Genomic DNA, 18,165 nt, shown 5'->3' with positions numbered 1-18,165 from the left:
CAATGTTTGACAGATTGAGCACATAATTAAAAAAAAAAAAAAATCAAGTGAGAAGGGTTATAACCAGCCATCCATTCTGAATTTTGACTACAGTCCATATTCTATATTTGGAATCAGCATATCAAATGCGTTCTGAGATGTCAGAGTACATTGAAATAAAGCAGGATTAATACCAAAGATCAGCTTACTGGAAGTTCCTGAATTTAACAACTATACTATTAAACTTTCCTCTTTTTTGCTAAGAAGTTCTAAGTAGTCTGGGCAGAAGAAAATGAAAAAACTAAGTGACAAAAAAGCCTTTAATTACTTTGTCACAACAGGTGTTAAATCTCATGACAAAGGTATGCAGACTTGCCTGAATGGAAGAAAACTCACTGAACCTGGGGATATTGTCGTCAACTAATGCTGACTCAACACAAAGCACTGCCACAAACAAATCTTAATTTTCCTTTACCATTTTGTCTCATCTCACTCCTTAGCATAGTGGAAGTGTTCAGGGTTATTATTTCTTGTTTTTGTTGTTTTGTTGTTGTGGGTTTTTTTTTTTCGTCGTTGTTGTTTTTTGTTTGTTTGTTTGTTGTTTTTTTGGGGGGGAGGGGAGGAACGTAGTGCCTTTTGAGGAAAGGAGGAGAAGATTTTGAAACAAATCGAGATACTGTTATTCCCGCACCCAGCTCAGGTTTCAGGCAGTAAGAAAAAATAATCAAAAGTTTTATAGTATTGTTCCATGCATACACAAACACTCCAAAATAATTTCTGAAAAAAAAATAAGGGACATGAAATCTACAGATACTCAAATCATACAGAAGTAAAATCTGGATCTTACAAAAACTGAAGAATTTCTTACCAAGTACTGGTTAAGGAGAACCCAAATTTGAAATTTTACTCCTCAGCAAAGAGCCCCTCATTTGCATTTCCAGAAGTATTAGATAGTGGGAATACATGAAGCAGCTTGCAAGATGTACCTAGATGTACTCGGCTTTAACTCAACTTAGCAGCAAGTTGTCACAGGATGACATGCATGACAGAACATGAAAGGAAAGAATTTGAATTTTGAATTTAAGGACTATACATGTAAGTATTATGTCTGTATTGTGGTAAGCTCCACCTAAGCAACAGATCAATTGATTGTCAAATAAAGCTCAGCATTTCCTTTCACAATGGAAGTCAAGCTAGAACTGGGGGGAAAAAACATTAAGTCTACATCTCACTACTTAGATACACAGTTCACAGTAGTTAAATTGATTTTGACAGAGTCTAATCCACATTTATTTTCATTCATTTTAGTCAAAAAATTAAGATGCAGACTGCATAATCAGTCTCACTATGACGTAAGAAGCTATGATAAAGCAAAAGACTATTTCTTACCCAAATGTCCTGCTTTTCACTGATTGGAAAATTTGAATACAAGTCTATCATCTCTGGTGTCCTGTACATTGGTGTTGTATTCCTGGTGATCTGTGGAAGATAGAATTTCTTGAAGCAGAAACTAGAATAAGCTTTAGTGACAATCAGCCACAGAGATAGAATGCTATCCAGTCTGTATGGGCAGCTATCTTTGAAAATTAATTTCAGAAACACTTGTCCATGCAGAAGCCATCAACTGAATCATGTAATAGTCACAAGGACTTTGATAACATTGTAATCTTCAAGAATATTTCCAAAACTCAAGTATGTGAAGCTAAATCACTCTTCCACGTTAGGAACATTATTCTCACCTCAAAATAAAGAGCAAATGCACTTTGGAAAAAATCAACAGCATATTTAATGCTGTCACCGTAGTCCTCGGAGCACAGTAATACTGCCTACTTAAGTCCTGCTCAGAAGACCTGTTATTTCTTCATAAACCTTTTAACAGAAAATTCAGAAGGTGAGAATCTCTTCAGCATAACCAATTTTCAACTTCCTGTTGATAGTGCAATTAGAAGAGGCTCTATTAATCAATCACTTCTATTTCCACACCAGACCGCAGAGAGGACACTGTTCAAAATGAATCTGTGCTTACAGACACAGCTACAGAAAACAAGCTATGATTTTAACTGCAGGCAGTCTTTAAACTCTAGCAACATGAATATAAAAACAGAACTTATGAACACAACTGTAAGAATCTTCATTTGTCTTAGAAGTTCCATGAATTAACAGCAGATTAATAGCAGATAACTGAATCAACTGTCAACATTAATTACTTTAAAATAGTCTCACCTCTTCTTCAACCAGTGCTCTCTTTTGTGCAGACCAGCTATAGTCAGGGTAGTAAGCTACAGTTGTAGCACTACCAAAGTCACAGAGTTTAATTGTCCCTTGGTTACTAATGAGCAGGTTTTCCACCTTCAAAAAGAAGTAGAATAATAAATTGAAGACATTCCACTTTTAAACACCAAAACACATACTTTAAATATCAACTTATTTGTACATAACAAATATAAAAAACACATGTATGGAAAATATTTCAGTCTAGCCCGGAACGTAGCTGTTTACTGGAAAACAAAGGTTTCAAACAGCACTACACTGCAATACAGACAATTTTTAAGAGGAAGCATCAAAAATGGTATAAGCATTACACATCCAAGAGAACAAGAACTAAACCCTGGGGAGAAAAACGTCATTTTATTAGTGCCCAAGGATAGGCTTGTTTTTTATATCATCACTTGCATAAGCAGTATCTTGAAATACAAATGCTTTCATTCACAGAACTGAACATTGTTAGCTCAACTGCAGTGGAGTGGAGGTTAGGACTGCTGTAGATACAAAATACAGAAGTTACCAGCAGAGAAGCAGGCTGTTGGTGGACAGCCAGAACGATGCAGCCATGACCTCATGAGCAGACAGAATCCAACTGTTAGAGGAACATGTGCTGCCTGAACATTTCATCTTCAACCCTTCCCTTTCTTAGTGCCTGAAAATCCAACCCTTCTGGACTGCTCAATGAAACTGAGAGGAAACTTAAAATGGAGAGTAAATACTGGGCAGAAGTATCACATGGTCATGTCCACAAAACTGCTAAGATACAAGTCATAAAAAGGGTCCGATGTGCATTTTAACTTTTCCAACATTATGCTACCACATTCCAGATAGACAGATCTATCTTCCCTTTCCTTTTGACACTGCTGTATCTCTGGATGTCATTCTCCAAAACTTCAGTTTTCATAACATCCCACTGACCTCCCTTAGACATGTCCTTCTTCCACCATAAAATGAATTTTGACTACCCTGTAAAGATGACAGTCAGCTGTTTAAGTATCAAACTCAATAAGCAAATTGAATTCCTTTGTTGGATAACTTTTGCTCACCTCTATATACAATGAAAATGGGAGGCAATGACAAGGAGTAATCGCTTTAAACTTAAAGAAGGTAGATTTAGACTACATATTAAGAAGAAATCTTTACTGTGAGGGTGGTAAAGTAGTGGAACAGGTTGCCCAAAGAAGCTGTGGATGCCTCATCCCTGGGGGTATTCAAGGCCAGGTTGGTTGGGGCCCTGGGCAACCTGATCTAAGGATGGTGGCATCCCTGACTACGGTTAGAAATGAAGATACCCCAGAGCAGGGTGATATTCAAGGTCCCTTCAAACAAAAAACATTCTATGATTCAATATCGAATCAAGTTTGAACACTAAAAATGGGTCCAGTAACACTGGACAAAAATCAAGATTTTGTGAACATGTTGTGCTGCATACTCTGCTGAAGGTTGCTAATAACTAAAAAAGTTTCAGCTGATTATTCAGATAGTCTCTAATAGACCCCATGACCTGTGTTATGGGAGCCAAATCCTGTAAAGATCAAATTTAGACGATTAAAATATCAGACAAGAACTGACTGTTTACCAATCACTCTTTAACTAGCTTGAACTTTCACAATTCAGTAACTAGCTGGGTTCTTCCAGTGCTGTATACATGCATTTTAACTGCAAACTTTGTCCAAAGGGATTCAGAATGTGTTACACTGAAAAGCAAGAGAAGGAAGCCACAGGAAGACAGAAACAGACACCACTATATGAAGCTGATCTTTAAGCTATACTGCAGAAACTCTATGTATCCTACTATTTTCAGTCAAAAGAGTTTAGACAGTCTTTTTGGACTGCAGCCTATTACACCTCTCCCCAAAAACACACTACCATCTCAGATCTCATTTGAAGGTAGACTCAAAACTTTTAACTTAGGGTTTTTTGTTTGTTTGTTTTTTATGCCGCAGTGCAGGCCTGCTTTCCTGAAAGTGTAGCACAGTTAAGTGATCCCCATTTGACACTTGATTATAGTAAGGTCCCTGCCTATTGCAGCACAACTGTCATTTCATCTTGTTTTACAGCCTCTAAAATGATACCAAATTTCTGCCTCTTTCCTTATTTGATCTCTGACAGGAATTTCCCTTGACAAGAAAAAAAGCAGACCTAATTACAGCATTGGCTCAGCTATAACACACTGAAGACCTTGTATGGAACTGGCTATGTAAGACACTGTGTATCTGTAAATAGCTTTCCATCCCTTTTTGAGAGGGGAGTCTTCTTTTTTTTTTTTTTTTAAACAAGCTTTTCTAGTGGCCAGTGCATAGAGATTTCTGCCAAGATTGCAAGATCTTATTCTAGAAAGTATAACCAAAAAAGACGCATCCCAGCTTGATTAAAGTCTCTTATTTGGTATGACCTAGGAGCCTGTTTGTCAGTACTGAGAAAACCTCCTTGCCAAAACTGCAATTTGTAAGTCATAACTCTGGTTATTTTATTAAAAACAAAAAACTTTTACACTAACTTAACCAGCAAAAGATGTTATATGATTTTTTGTAACCTACCTGTACTAGCTAATAGAAAAAAATAATGCCACAAATATAAGAAAAAGATGGTACTTGCAAAGCTGCAAGTATTTCAGTGATGACCTTCATCAACAACCAGTATTCTTGGCAAGGCAATACACGTAAGCTCTATGCTCGTGACTGTCCACTGTAATTGAGCAACAGCCTTAAGAGTAAATCAGCCTTTGCACTGTAACAGACCTTTAAGTCTCTGTGGATTATAGGAGGCTTCTGTTTATGCATATGCTGCACAGCTCTGCAGGTTTGATAAAAGATCTTCAAAACTGTATCACAGGAGATGGGTCCTTTGGGTTCTACCTTCTTTAAGAATTCCACAAGCTGTCCTGTAGAAAATCACATAAATTCACATAAGCACACACAGAACAACATAAAGTCTGAAAGCCTGTCATGAATAGACACTCATCAAGAAAGGTCTACAATCTTGAGATAGAAATTCCAAAAAATGGCAAATCCACACAGACTGCAGTGCCAAGGGAAATAGCACTCCTGGGAAACATTCCTGCTGTTCCTTCCTGGACTGGTCTCAAATACAAAGAACTTCGTGATTACCCCATATTTAAGAAGATGTTAAACCATCTCAAAGAACATAACACAACTCTTATGAAAGAGGGAGCTGAATTCTAGCTCTAATGAGCTATGCTATATTTAGGATGTTTTTAGAACTAAGCTGTGAAGCAACCTGGGCAAAACAGCTGTCAGAAGTGATGTCCAGTGCTTAGAGAAAAAATGTTTACCTTTACACAACTCTGTAAGCAGAAGAAACTCTCCCTGTCCCGTGTCTGATTCTTCTTTTCCTATAGATGCAGCAGAGCAGAACTGGACAATGTTGGGATGGCCTGAAAGTTTTTTCTGGAGGTAATGTGTTTAAGGAAGAATACTGTCAAATATATTGATATTACTGTATATAGCAGTTCACAGACACCTCTTTTGAATGTTAGCTCAAAATCACAGAAGGTATTACTGCTGCACTTAAGATACTCAGCCGAACAAGTAAATCCATGTCTCAGCTGCAAAAATAGACTTCAAGGCAAGCCACTGAAAGTAACATAGCAAAAATAAAAACATCCTTGTTATTAAGGCTTCAAGGACACTGGACTTTGTAACAGCCTTAGATACTCCTTCTCTTTTTATAATGACTGCAAAGCATTAACAGAAGTGTCAGGGATACATTTTAATAACTAGATGCTTCTCTAGCCAGCTTATCAAGAAAGGGCTGTTGTATTAACATCTGCCTCTACAAGACAAGTATTAAGTCCACAATGCTTAAAATTAAGTCAGTACAATAAAGTTCAAAGTAAATAAAAGTTCTAAACGACTGGGAAACTTACCTTCTTATGAGTAATAACTCATACTAAAACTCTTGCCATTTTTCACTTACAGTTCAAATATCCAAGATATCATTTTTGAACTATGTGAATAGGAGAACCACGAAAGTGATCTCAGCTCCTTCTAGTGGAGATTTACATTGCACTATGCCTACTTGTGTTGTTCCTGATGTGCATCACCCTAGCCAAACACTGAGAATCATGTCTGTGAGACAAACAAATGATTTGCAAGCTGCATTCACCAAGTCTAAAAATTAAAAAAAAAAAGAAAGACAACCTAACTGAGGTATAAAAACAAAAAGTGCAAGTTAAATCCATCAAGTTAGTATGAATCAGAAGTGCTTTTTCTTTTATCATATGCATCTCTTCAGAGCCTTTTGCTAACTACTGTGAGAAGTAGTTTCATTACATAGTTATATTATCTCAGAAAGTTAGCACAGTTAAGCCTCTTTCCCATTGTAAGTATACTTCAGTGAGTGAGCTGTGAAAATACACACAAAGAATAATCACTTACTCCTGGCAAGACGCAGTCAGAGTAGCTAAAAATTGTACAGTGTTCTGGTATTCAGCTCTTTGCAAGTGTATTTTTTTCAGCAGACTGTGTCCACTTGACATTTTTGACAAACATTTCAGCAGGCATACAAAGAAACATCTTAGTAGCTTAACTTAAGATCAGTGATTTTGCATGGTAACTCAAAATGCAACTGAATATAGTAGCCAAAATCCAGCGGCATGCCACCGCTACTCACTGACTCTTGAAACAAAGTAAGGGTATTAGAGATGCTGGGATACAAGTATCAAGTCTTCTAAAGCTGAGGACTGAGAACATTACCTGGACTGAGAAATAAAACATGACAGATTGTATTATACCTAACACCTGACATCATTGGACGTGAAAAGGATGAACACACTGATGGTTCTGCCCCTTGTTTCTGCTCCATGGATTCTACTGAAATTCCTTCCTCAAAATTCACTATTACTTTTTAAAGTAAGGTGCATCTGATGCAGAAATTAAGATATACTGACAGTAAAAGCAAGATTTTGAGTAGTCAAAAAGGCAGTAAATCCAGTGCATGTGAGGAAGTATCATTAAGATTTAAATATCATCATAAAGGTCAAAAGCTCTCTTCATGGTGGCCAGAGGACCACAAGAATGCTCAAATAAGAATTTCATTACTTGGTAGACAGAGTACATGGCAAAGTCTACACCACCTACTAAAATTATCTGTGCACATTAAATTCCTGCAACTTGAGGAACTGAGCTTATTGGAATGTCAGTGCCAGAATCACATCAAGCCAGGAATTCAGATCTTCCTCAAATGTCAGTCCTCTTAACCAGCATAAGGCATGAACAGAGACAAATCTGTAGACCAGTCTATTTCTCAGAAACGTTTCACACCAAGCAATTAAATCAAAACATTTAAATACATTCAGAAAAGGATACCATGAAACAAACTTCCTGAATGATGGCTTTATTCTTTTCTTCCTCATTAGACAACAACCTCTGTCAGAAACAAACAAAAATAACATATATTTGAGAAAATACCGGAAAAACAATGCATACTGTTTTTATGTATTTTATTTTTCAGAACACAAAGGATAAGCTAGAGTCAAAACCTTAAGGAACTGCAATGGGGCAGTAAGCAGAGCAGGGTTTTTGCACATTTGGACATACTGCGACAAACGTAATGGTAAATTTTCCAACTACTTGTACTGATCATGTTTAGGTACAAATAAGCAGTGGTAACCTCTGACACTTGTAAACGTACTGCTCTGACAGTCTTCTGCTGTATACAGCACTGCAGTCTCCTGATTCCAGCACTGCATACTGACAAGTAAAGATTCATCTTATGTCTCAAGAAGATACGATTAACATTTACTACACCTTAATTAGTCAAGTTTTTTGTCCAAAGAGGTAGCTCAACTTCTTCTAGGTACCTGAGTAATGAGCAACAAAAACAAGCACTACTATTTTGAGTACTGTTTGGACCTGGAGTCAACATTTGAATAGGACTAACCTGAGCATTTGCTACTTCTAGTTCAACAAAACTACAGAAGTACAGTAATGGTTCACTTTTTTTAACCTACATGACATTTTGAATGTCGTGACCACATACTACGGTAACAAAGCATGCAACTAAAGCATGCTTTATGGTCACAAGCTTTGTTATGTAAGATGTGGTAGGGAAAAAAAACAACAGAGCAAGTCATTTTCAGTTGTGTAATGCCACCTTACTGCTCCCAACTCTTGCACTACTACCCTTTTCCCCTTCCTCCCCAAGACAGAGATCTCCTTTCTGATACAGGCACAGAACATCCCTACTCCAAGACTGAAGTCATTTTGTAGGAAACAAGTGACAAGTGTGATTTTTTCCAGCAACGTATGACAGAGTAAATGATTTCATTTTATTGTCCTCCCCACAACACTTGTTTGTTAGCTGTCAAATGATTATTTTAAGCCTTCAGAACATGAGAATCCAGAGGAGCATGTCTGAAAAGTGCACTGCTGAACGGGTGAAAGTATGGAACATTTTAAATATTTTTATTTTAATATGAAAATGTTCCAGGTTCTTTATATCCACACAACAAAACCCCAGGGCAGAGTCATGAACTTCTACATAAGGCCCAAATAAAATAAGGCACACAGCACTATTACTTAATACAGTAACTCCTGTTTTTGTTATGTAAGTATAAAATGCAGGGTCCTGAGATTAATGACAGTTCTAAATATGGGTATAGTGCAGTACGAACACCACTGTATCATTCTGGATTTTTCCAAACGCCTTGTTCAGTGGAATATATCAAGAAATAACTATCATCCTAAAGTATTAGGGAAAGATGGACGTTGCAAACCTGTAGTTAAATAAATTCATTTTACCTTTAAAGCATATTCTTTGCCACTTCCAAGATCCTGAGCTTCGTAGACAAAAGCAAAACCACCTGCAAGACAAAGACACGTTAAGTCAGTTTTAATTTTCAGCATTCAGATAAACCAATTTTTAAATTCACACATCAGCTTCGTTAGAATAAAGAAGCTTTACTGAATGTAAGTATACGTGTTTTCTGGTGCCAATAGTATACATAAGCTACATACAAGAGCTGATATATTCTTGACAGTACTTGCTTTCTTTTGCAGGTGTCTTTTGCCCCACCAGCTTTGTAACTGTTCTGCGTTTTGTTAGTATGCACATGTGGATTTATTTATTTTTTTTTTCCCAAATGCAAGCACAGATAAAACCAACATTTGCTACAGCCTATATACTGAATGATTTTAATTAAAACTATTATTGTTTGCTTATTTGTTTTTATTATTAGTCTTGCCATAAAAAGAAAAAAAAAAAAAAAAAAAAACACAAGGTAGTTTAAAATTTTAAATACAAATCTCTTTGTATGTTTAGGATAACTACCATTCAGTGTTCATATTAAAAGCCCAAAGCATTTTCAAGCACTGAAGCACACATTTCCTCTACCACATAAAGTATGATGTTGTCACTTATCTGAAATTTAATCATTCCTTATACCATTTCTATTTTTCCTGTGAATATCTTCCTCGGGGTTACATTAACAGTATGGTTGCACACTCGCTCTCCACCTATTGCAGCAAACACCTGGTGGACTCATAGCCAACCACAGCAAGTAACAAACTTGAGCTGAGTTGCCTTTCTACACCATTAGTATAAATTCTATTCAAATACCTAGGGACATCCTCTCCAGAAGTAATTTGGAAAATAAGCCCAGATGTCAGTGACCTAGAAAATTTCACTGGTCAAAAGGTCTAAGAGAACAGAGTAAGGAATAAAAACGTCAAGCAAGAAATAAGCTGACAAGGCACTTTTTAAAAGATGCATGATCCAAATAACTGGTTATACTAACGCCCAGTACCTTTTCTCTATGGACAAGGAACATTAACATGAGGCTGAAGCAAACACTTACGTGCCTCATGCAATTCAATGAGATTGAAGGCTTTTCAAGAAGTACCCTCAAAAGTGTCACATGGCAATCAGCCATCACGTACTCACTTTTTAAACTCCACAACTCCCAAATGTTACCACCAACATATCCTGTTACTGTGCCATAAGCAGCAACAGCAAAATCTGAATGAATCACAGGCTCCCTGATACTCAGTTCTTTTACAGTACAATTTTATGCAGAAACCACAAAACCAAAACCCCAGTAGCAAGGAGAACAAGATAAAGAGCAACTACAGCACTAAAGAAGAGTGGAAGTATCAATGGTATCAAAGAGGACAGACGGTACCCCCTGCCAGAGTACTTCAGTCCTCCCTTACAGGCCTGCTTTGTGTTTATCCATTTATTTCGATCCTTTTCCTAAAAGCAGGTTTGCTGCTTTCCACATGCCCTCAGTACAAGTGTTCTGGTTGGCAACTGCGATCACCTGAATTTGGGATGCTGATGGGGGCAGGGGCTGAAGACAGAATGAAGTGCATGCCACCATCCTCGTGTACGACCTGACGAGGTTTTGGCTCCTTTCTGAACGAGAACATAGGCAATAAAACCACAGCCGATCAGCTACGACTGCTGCTTACAGATTTCATAGCACTAGTGAAACAAGCAAGGTAATCCACGGGCCATCCCTGGACTGAAGCTAGGTGCTGGGAAGCCACAGCCCATACTCAGTTTCCCCTACCAGTTCCCTGCTCACAGCACGAGGCATGACCCAGGGTTCAGAGCCCACCCTTGCAGTCAGTAGGCCACATACACCAGGCACCATGCTGCTGTGGTACTGCCTCCACACCTCTCTTCTACACAGGCCTCACAGGGAAAGTACTGCTGGACCTGTAGAAGAAAGTCTTCGCATGCGTCTTGATAAATATCTCCTGGCCTTATTCTAACAGCCCTGCAAACGGCACATTGAAAAAATGCATGCTTTAGTTTACAAAGCTGGGGTCTTCTAATAGCACCGTTTTCTACTACAGAAAGTTACCACGCAGTTTTCTGGACGGGACTCAAGTGCCAAATGGTGACAGTGGCACCCCAGGTGACTGAAGTGTTACTTTGCATGCTCAGCTGCACCGGGTACACTGGCAAGTGTTCTCTGAGTGCTGAAACGGGGTCAGTCCAAATGTATTTCAAGCACACACCTCTCTTAACACCGCCACAAACACCAATGTCCACGTATCTACACAGACGCACTCCAAAATACAGCTTATGCTTCACCCAAAAGCATCAAATGATGCCTTTGGATTTGCACAGGTGACAGAATCAATACATCAGAACTAACTCACATCAAACAGTAAATCGAAAGAAGCAACTTGATTAAAATATTGATAGCTTGAGGGTATACAAATAGTTTAAAGGAAACACTTATTTCAGTAATTATACCAGAAATCAAGTGCAGCAATGCTAAATACATTAAGTACACTGCACTTTTCAGAACCCCAAACAAAAGCCAGCCAGCTGGTATTATGCTTGGTTAAATTCTCTTTACCATGCTGTGGTGGTTTTACCGTGCTGGGCAGCTAAACCCCACAACCGCTCTCTCACTCCCCCTCTTTTAGATGAGGAGGGGGAGAAGTAAAGCAAAGAACAACTCACGGGTTGAGATAAGGATAATTTAATTAAAGGGAAATAATAATAACAATTAAATAAAGACTACCATGAACTAAACAATTTAAATAAGGGGAAATAAAAAGGGAAAGGGGAAAAGGGAGGAAAACAAACAAACAAAATAAATGAAGGCTATATGGAAGTGCAGAGGAAAGAAATTACTCTCTACTTCCCACAAATGAGCGATGATTGACCACGTCCTTGAAGCAAGGCCTCAACGCACGCAGCCGGTGTTCGAGAGGAGGACCGACGTCTTCTCAACGAGAGCCCACCCCTCCCCTCTTCTTCCTGTTTCCACCTTTTATTGCTGAGTGTGACACCACATGGTATGGAATATCCCTTGGATTGGTTTAGGTCAGCTGCCCTAGTGATGTTTCTCTCCTCACTTTTTTGCCCACCCCCTAGGAGGGTTAGAGAAAGGCCCAATGCTGTGCCACTGCTGCTCAGCAGTAGACACAACACTGGTGTGGTAACACTGCTGTTCCAGCTACAAGTACAGAGTACGGCACTGTATGGGCTGCTGCCGGGAAAGTTAACATTCCAGCCAGACCCAGTACACATGCCCATTTAATAAATAAAGTGCCTTTCACTGCTGCAGGGCTTAATCTGATCCTTTACAGCTACATGCCTGTCAAACACCAATTTTAAGTTTCTCATTCAGTTATTTCGTTCTGTTTCACCTGAACACAGTTTGGTTCCATACAATATTATCTATCCACTCTTACTGCAGTAGTACAGCTGATACTAATTTTATGTCTATAGATTTTCTGGGAAACAAAAAGTCTGGTGAGAAGTTGTGAAGCTACTTATTTACTTGGTCCAGCCACCTATTTTCGATAAAAGCAATTATTTTCAAAAATAAAAAAGACAAAATGCGTCCTACTGCTTCACTACTAGAAGCAGTTTTATTTAGAATTTGGTACTAGCTTCCTTGTAGAGCTAGCCTGTTCAAGCAGTTTAAACATACCCTGAATAGAAACAACTTCACTGGCTAAACTTCTTTGCCACGACCAAGACAGTAAGTAATACGATTTGCAAAAATAAAAAAAAAAAAGCAGTTTCATCTGTGTAGCGCTTTCACCCTGCTCTGCTGGGTAGCTGAACTTCCCCACAACTTCTTTCTCTCTCCCTCCACAAAGGGAACGGGGAAGAAAATACAATGGCAAAGGGCTCAGGGGGTAAGATAAGGATGGGGAGATCACTCAACAACTACCGTCACGGGTAAAACAGACTCAGCATGAGGGAGGTTATAACAATTTCTTGCCTATCACTAGCAGATTAGAACAGTGAGAACTAAAAGCAAACCAAAAAACACCTTCCCTCCATCCACCCTCCTCCACCTCCTCCCTTGGGAACGGCGGCTGTAGTGCTTCGTCTCTGAGCCTGCAGGGGCTGCCCACAGGCAGCAGCTCCTCAAGCACTGCTCCAGATATGGGTCCATCCCACAAGGTCTGCTCCAGCACGGGTCCCCCACGGGTGGGCGGCAGCTCCCCCCAGACCCCCTGCTCCTGTGTGGGCTCCTCTCCACGGGCTGCAGCTCCGGCCCGGGGCCTGCTCCTGCGGGGGCTCTCCATGGGCCGCAGCCTCCTCCAGGCCACATCCACCTGCTCTCTGGGCTTTTTTTCCCTTCTTTCAATCTGCTGTCCCAGAGGCCCACCCAGCATGACTCCCTGGCTCAGCTCTGGCCAGCAGCAGGTCCCTTTTGGAGCCGTCTGGAGCTGGCTCTGCTCTGACATGGGGCAGCTGCTGGGCTCTGCTCACAGAGGCCACCCCTGCAGCCCCCTGCTACCAAACCCTTGCCACAGAATAAATAAATAAATAAATTCGTTCCACCCCTTGCCTCAATGAAAAGCATATTTAAGAGTGATCAGAACACACTCTTACTTCACAATCAATCTTCATGAAGTTCACAAACATCAGAAAGAATTCCCCACACCAAAAGAAATGTAAGATCACCACAACACCAGCAAAGTGGACAATTTACACACGCTCCACTCCTCGTCCTTTCACCACAGTACTGAAACACATTCCTCGCAATTATTACTGAAGTCCTTCTCAACTATTACATTAATAAACAACATCCAGCCCCTGTTTTGACTGTTACTTCTCTCAATTATCATCCTTATCTCAACCTTCCGGAGCCCCACATTTGGAGCCTTTTTGGGCACCAGCAAGGACTGTGGTGGTTGTACCCTGCTGAGCAGCTGAAATCCACCACAGCCGCTCCCCCACTGCCCCTCCTCAAAGAAAAAGGGGGAGAAAATAGGAGGGGAAGGGCCCAGGGGTTGAGACAAGGACAGGGAGAACACTCACCACTGATCTTCATGGGGCAAACAACACAACCTACCCAACTACATCCACACCAGGGATTTCCCTGTCAGTCGTGTCAGCCAAGGACCACGTCCCTGCACCAACATACCTGGATAAGCAAACACCTCCACTGCAGACCAACCGATGCAAACGAGGAAATGAAAGTTAAGGACAGAAGGACTACTTCAGTTTCTTTCCTAGGGGTGCAGAAAGGAGTTTTGTTTTGGGTGGTTTCACTCATCACTTCCACTCCTGCAAACATACGTAGATATTTTTTTTTAAGCCAGTTTTCTGAGGTTTTTCATATCAGCAAAATAATTTTAGGATTTCTCCATACAGGTTACCTGTGTGTATGTATGTATACACACACACACACACATCCAAGCTCGTGCCCCAAGGAACAAAATTTACAGTCTTGAGGCATTTCAGTCCCATTTCTAGAATGCAGACAGAGCTTCCAAAAAGTTCTCAGACCGTTTTGTCACAGAAACCACCACAGAACAAAACTGGTTTTCTTCATCTTCTGTAGGCACAAACTTAGCTGTAGGAGGCACGCTACACAAAGCACTATGCCCACGCATGAAAACAGAGTAGCCAAGTACGACAGCCGGTCCTGGAAACAGCCTGCCCCACGCACCACAATCAGAGCACAGAGCTTACCAGCCTCACCTCCCGGTCCACACTGCCACTGCCTTCTGACTTGCTTGGCATTGGGAACTAGCCTTACCTCTCTGGTGTTAGTAATTAGCACTCTGTACCTGTCCTTACACCACCACAACCCGAGTGCAATGCTGCTGCCAGTTTTTCCATCATCCTCTTACAGAGCTGAGAAGACCCTTTCATTTCCAACAAAGAGATCTGCCTTCTCCTCCGAGGTAAACCTTGGCACCTCATAGTATCAAATAAGTTCACTGCGCTACAAGCCTACAGGGATGTAAAACTTCTTTTCTTTTTGATTAGGTTTCTGTTTTTCCTGCCCTCACTGATCTTCACAGAAACCATTTCAGTGAAATGACTGCTCTGCTTCTTGGTGGCTAGGGCGGCATGAAATCTGAAGGGATATCAACCACAGCATAAAACTGCGTGCTGCTGTAACGCCTTGTTTCTCTACACGCTTAGCTAGTCATGAGAAAGAGATGACGTGAATAACTTCCTGTTTTTAAGTACTTGGTGTGACTTGTCCGCTCCCCTCCCAAACACTGACCAAATTTCTTTCTACTTCTATCCCGCGTTGCTCACATTTTGATTATAGCTCAGTTGAAACACACTAATTGTAGCGTGGACTACAAGCTACATTGCACCCTACCTTAAAGCAGGCAGATGCTTTTCTAAAGGAGTAGAAGCAACACCCTTGATCAAAAAGGGAGAGATACTGTGTTATCATTGCCAAGCACTGATAAGCACTTCAAGTCCAGTCATAAATTTGTGTTAACTGCAAAGTCCTAATGACAGGAAGAAACAACCCCAGAGGTGAAGTATGCTGAAAGATCGGGAGTTTTTCCCCAGAGCCTCGAGAACTGGAGAAGTAGAGCACTGAAACATTCACTGCTCCCCTGCAAGCATGAACCTAAGAAACAAGCTTTGAACAACAAACAGTATTGCCGTGCTTCATGCTGAAAAATCCTCTCTATACCTGCAGTAAAGGGAGCGTGAACCAGAAAGCTACTACGTCAGGGTGCTTGGGCTCTTCCTTAGCGAGTCTGACTTTGTTTCCTGCTTCTGAGCAGTCTGCCTCACACGGTTTGCAGAGCTGCCAGTTCATCCTTTACTTCACGGCTGTTCCAACTTCCCTTTGACACGATGCGAGCTCTCCTCCCTTCATAGCAAATCCATCTACCTGCCAGCAAATCAAACCAACTAAACACCCCAAAACAGTTCATTGTGACTCTGCTGGCCAAAGTTTATGCATTATATCTATCCAGCATTTAATTACATCGCCACCCTCTCTTCCCTCAGAGGGAGGTGAGGCCCTGGCACAGGCTGCCCAGAGAAGCTGTGGATGCCCCATCCCTGGAGGTGTTCAAGGCCAGGCTGGATGGGGCTTTGGGCAACCTCATCGAGTGGGTGGCAGGGGGGTTGGAGCTGTGGGATCTTTAATGTCCCTTCCAAACTGAGCCGTTCTATGATTCACCATGCTGTGAATCCAGGAGCTGCAGAGACCATAAAACCATACCTCTAAACTTGGTGAACCGTAATTCTGCCTGTTTACTTGCAAAATATTAATTGCATAAACTCAAAAGATCGAAGTAGATTTTTCTCACAATGCTTTAACAATAGATACAAGTTTTATTTTGTCCTAGTACTGCTTTGAGCAAGTCACATACATGACTTCAGCTCCTGACAGCTCGTTGAACTCAGAAGGAATTTAGGCCTGTAGCCTGTACTGCTACTTTTTTCATTAAGTAATGGTTCTTTCTTCATAGTGATTTTTCTAAACTCAGCTCCAAGTCGCAGTGATGCAGAACTTGTGTCACCATGGTTCTGTTCCATGGTCTTATTCTTCTGCCCATACTTGTTACTTAAAGAAACCTTAATAGATCAGTAGACATAAATGCTACAGAACTTCCTTGTTCCCTGCTCCTCAAAAAGCTGCACACTTCATTTATTCTCAGTTGCTGTCTCCTATGTAAAACAACCAGCAAAAACACTTTAAAGTTATTAAATGTACAACAAGGAAACAGAAGTATTTTTTCCCTTAAATCCAGATAAATTAAAAAAAAAACACAAATGAGATATTTCAGGGAATTTCCTTCCATACAACTCATCAATTATGATTTTCCTTGGCTTTTTCCAGCAAGTGGGAAATCTACCACCACAACGTGAAACTTCACTCCAGCAGCAGCACAGTTGGACAAGCATATCAAGGGGAAGTCTTATTTACAAAATGCCACGGTGTTGAGAGGAAAATTCTGTGTTAAAAAGAATAAGGACTAGTATTGATACTAACCTATATCAAAAAGCCTTAAAGACTTCAGCGTGCCAGAAGTCACATTCCTGACCTCCACTGGAGGAAAAAAAAATTGCACATCTCTCAAAGTGTTTCTTTCTAATCTGAGGGACAAGTTTTACTAAAACTTCATGTCTTTGCCTTCTCATCACAGCATCTGGAAGAAAAATAAGGCTAAAATAAGGCTAAATAGCGTGTTATAAAATTGTAATTTAGATAAAGTGTTGGAGAAGTTCTGCTGCTTTGCCTAGTACCTCTGTACAGCGTGAAAAGCAGTTTTCTCCAACTTCTCTCAGCTGTCCCATGCATGGATCAGTACTACAGAGTCTGCATTTCATGAGACATGAAGAGGAGCCAGGCACCCCCAACCTGCTCATTAGGCTGTTAAAGGGAACAGTGAACTCTCCTTCTTCACTGACAGTTCATTAGTGGATATAAAAATCCCTGATTGTTACGCAAGAGAACTTTATGGGCACTGAAACCCCAATTCCATCATTTATGCCTAGGTTTTGCTCCTCATCTGTCAGACCAAGGAGTACCCAGCTAACACAAGTTTTCAAACACATTACAATAAACCTACACAAGCAGGCTGCATATTTCTCAATAGACTTTGAGGAACAAGCGCTGCTAATTCCATGCCATCAGCTCTTCCCAGTGACAAGGCCTTGAGTTGCTTTGTGTAAAATCTTTAAGTTTGAACCAGGATACCACTGCCCCAGTTCATACAGAAATCAACAACTTCATCTATACTTCACAGAACAGCAATTACACTCTCAAGAGTAAAGAGGAAACCATAAGGGTTAATCAATCCGCAGCTGAATTACCTGTTGACAAAGACAAAAACTATATTTAAACAGTAATTATGTCATAAAAAGTTTTTCTTGATGCAATCATCTCTAGCACGGATTTCAAAAAAAAAAAAAACTCAAACACAAAGAATTTCAAAATAAGTAATTGAAAGCACTAATAGAGACCTATTTTCTGTCTGGTTTATCTCACTTATCTTACCAGAAGAATCCTCAAAACTTCTTAAAGATTAATTCTCCATTACTGTGATCTCTGTTCCAGAAAATTTAACAAAGCTGAAATCGCAAATACGAAATTATCAACAGTGCCCTATTTAACCTGTAAGACTCGAGAGCCGTTCTCAAGAAGCAAATTAACATCTCACTAGCCATAAAGTACTTGTAGGAAAATTACATTATCTGCTG

At 40.2% G+C, this 18,165-nt stretch overlaps 1 protein-coding gene across 1 annotated transcript in view; it reads right to left on the bottom strand.

The window, feature by feature from the left end:
• The window catches only part of GAK (cyclin G associated kinase), a 70,118-nt gene that overhangs the window by 49,362 nt on the left and 2,591 nt on the right, over positions 1 to 18,165 (bottom strand). Inside the window, exons 2-7 of the mRNA XM_032205458.1 lie at positions 9,009 to 9,070; positions 7,575 to 7,634; positions 5,540 to 5,654; positions 4,986 to 5,128; positions 2,203 to 2,328; positions 1,369 to 1,458 (exon numbers count right to left, since the gene is read on the bottom strand). Of these exons, the coding sequence (XP_032061349.1) occupies positions 1,369 to 1,458; positions 2,203 to 2,328; positions 4,986 to 5,128; positions 5,540 to 5,654; positions 7,575 to 7,634; positions 9,009 to 9,070 (596 nt within the window). The remainder of the gene's footprint in view (positions 1 to 1,368; positions 1,459 to 2,202; positions 2,329 to 4,985; positions 5,129 to 5,539; positions 5,655 to 7,574; positions 7,635 to 9,008; positions 9,071 to 18,165) is intronic.

This window comes from Aythya fuligula, chromosome Z (assembly GCF_009819795.1).
Source record: "Aythya fuligula isolate bAytFul2 chromosome Z, bAytFul2.pri, whole genome shotgun sequence".
Classification (NCBI taxonomy): Eukaryota; Metazoa; Chordata; class Aves; order Anseriformes; family Anatidae; genus Aythya; species Aythya fuligula.
This window is presented reverse-complemented; position numbering and strand designations above follow the sequence as displayed.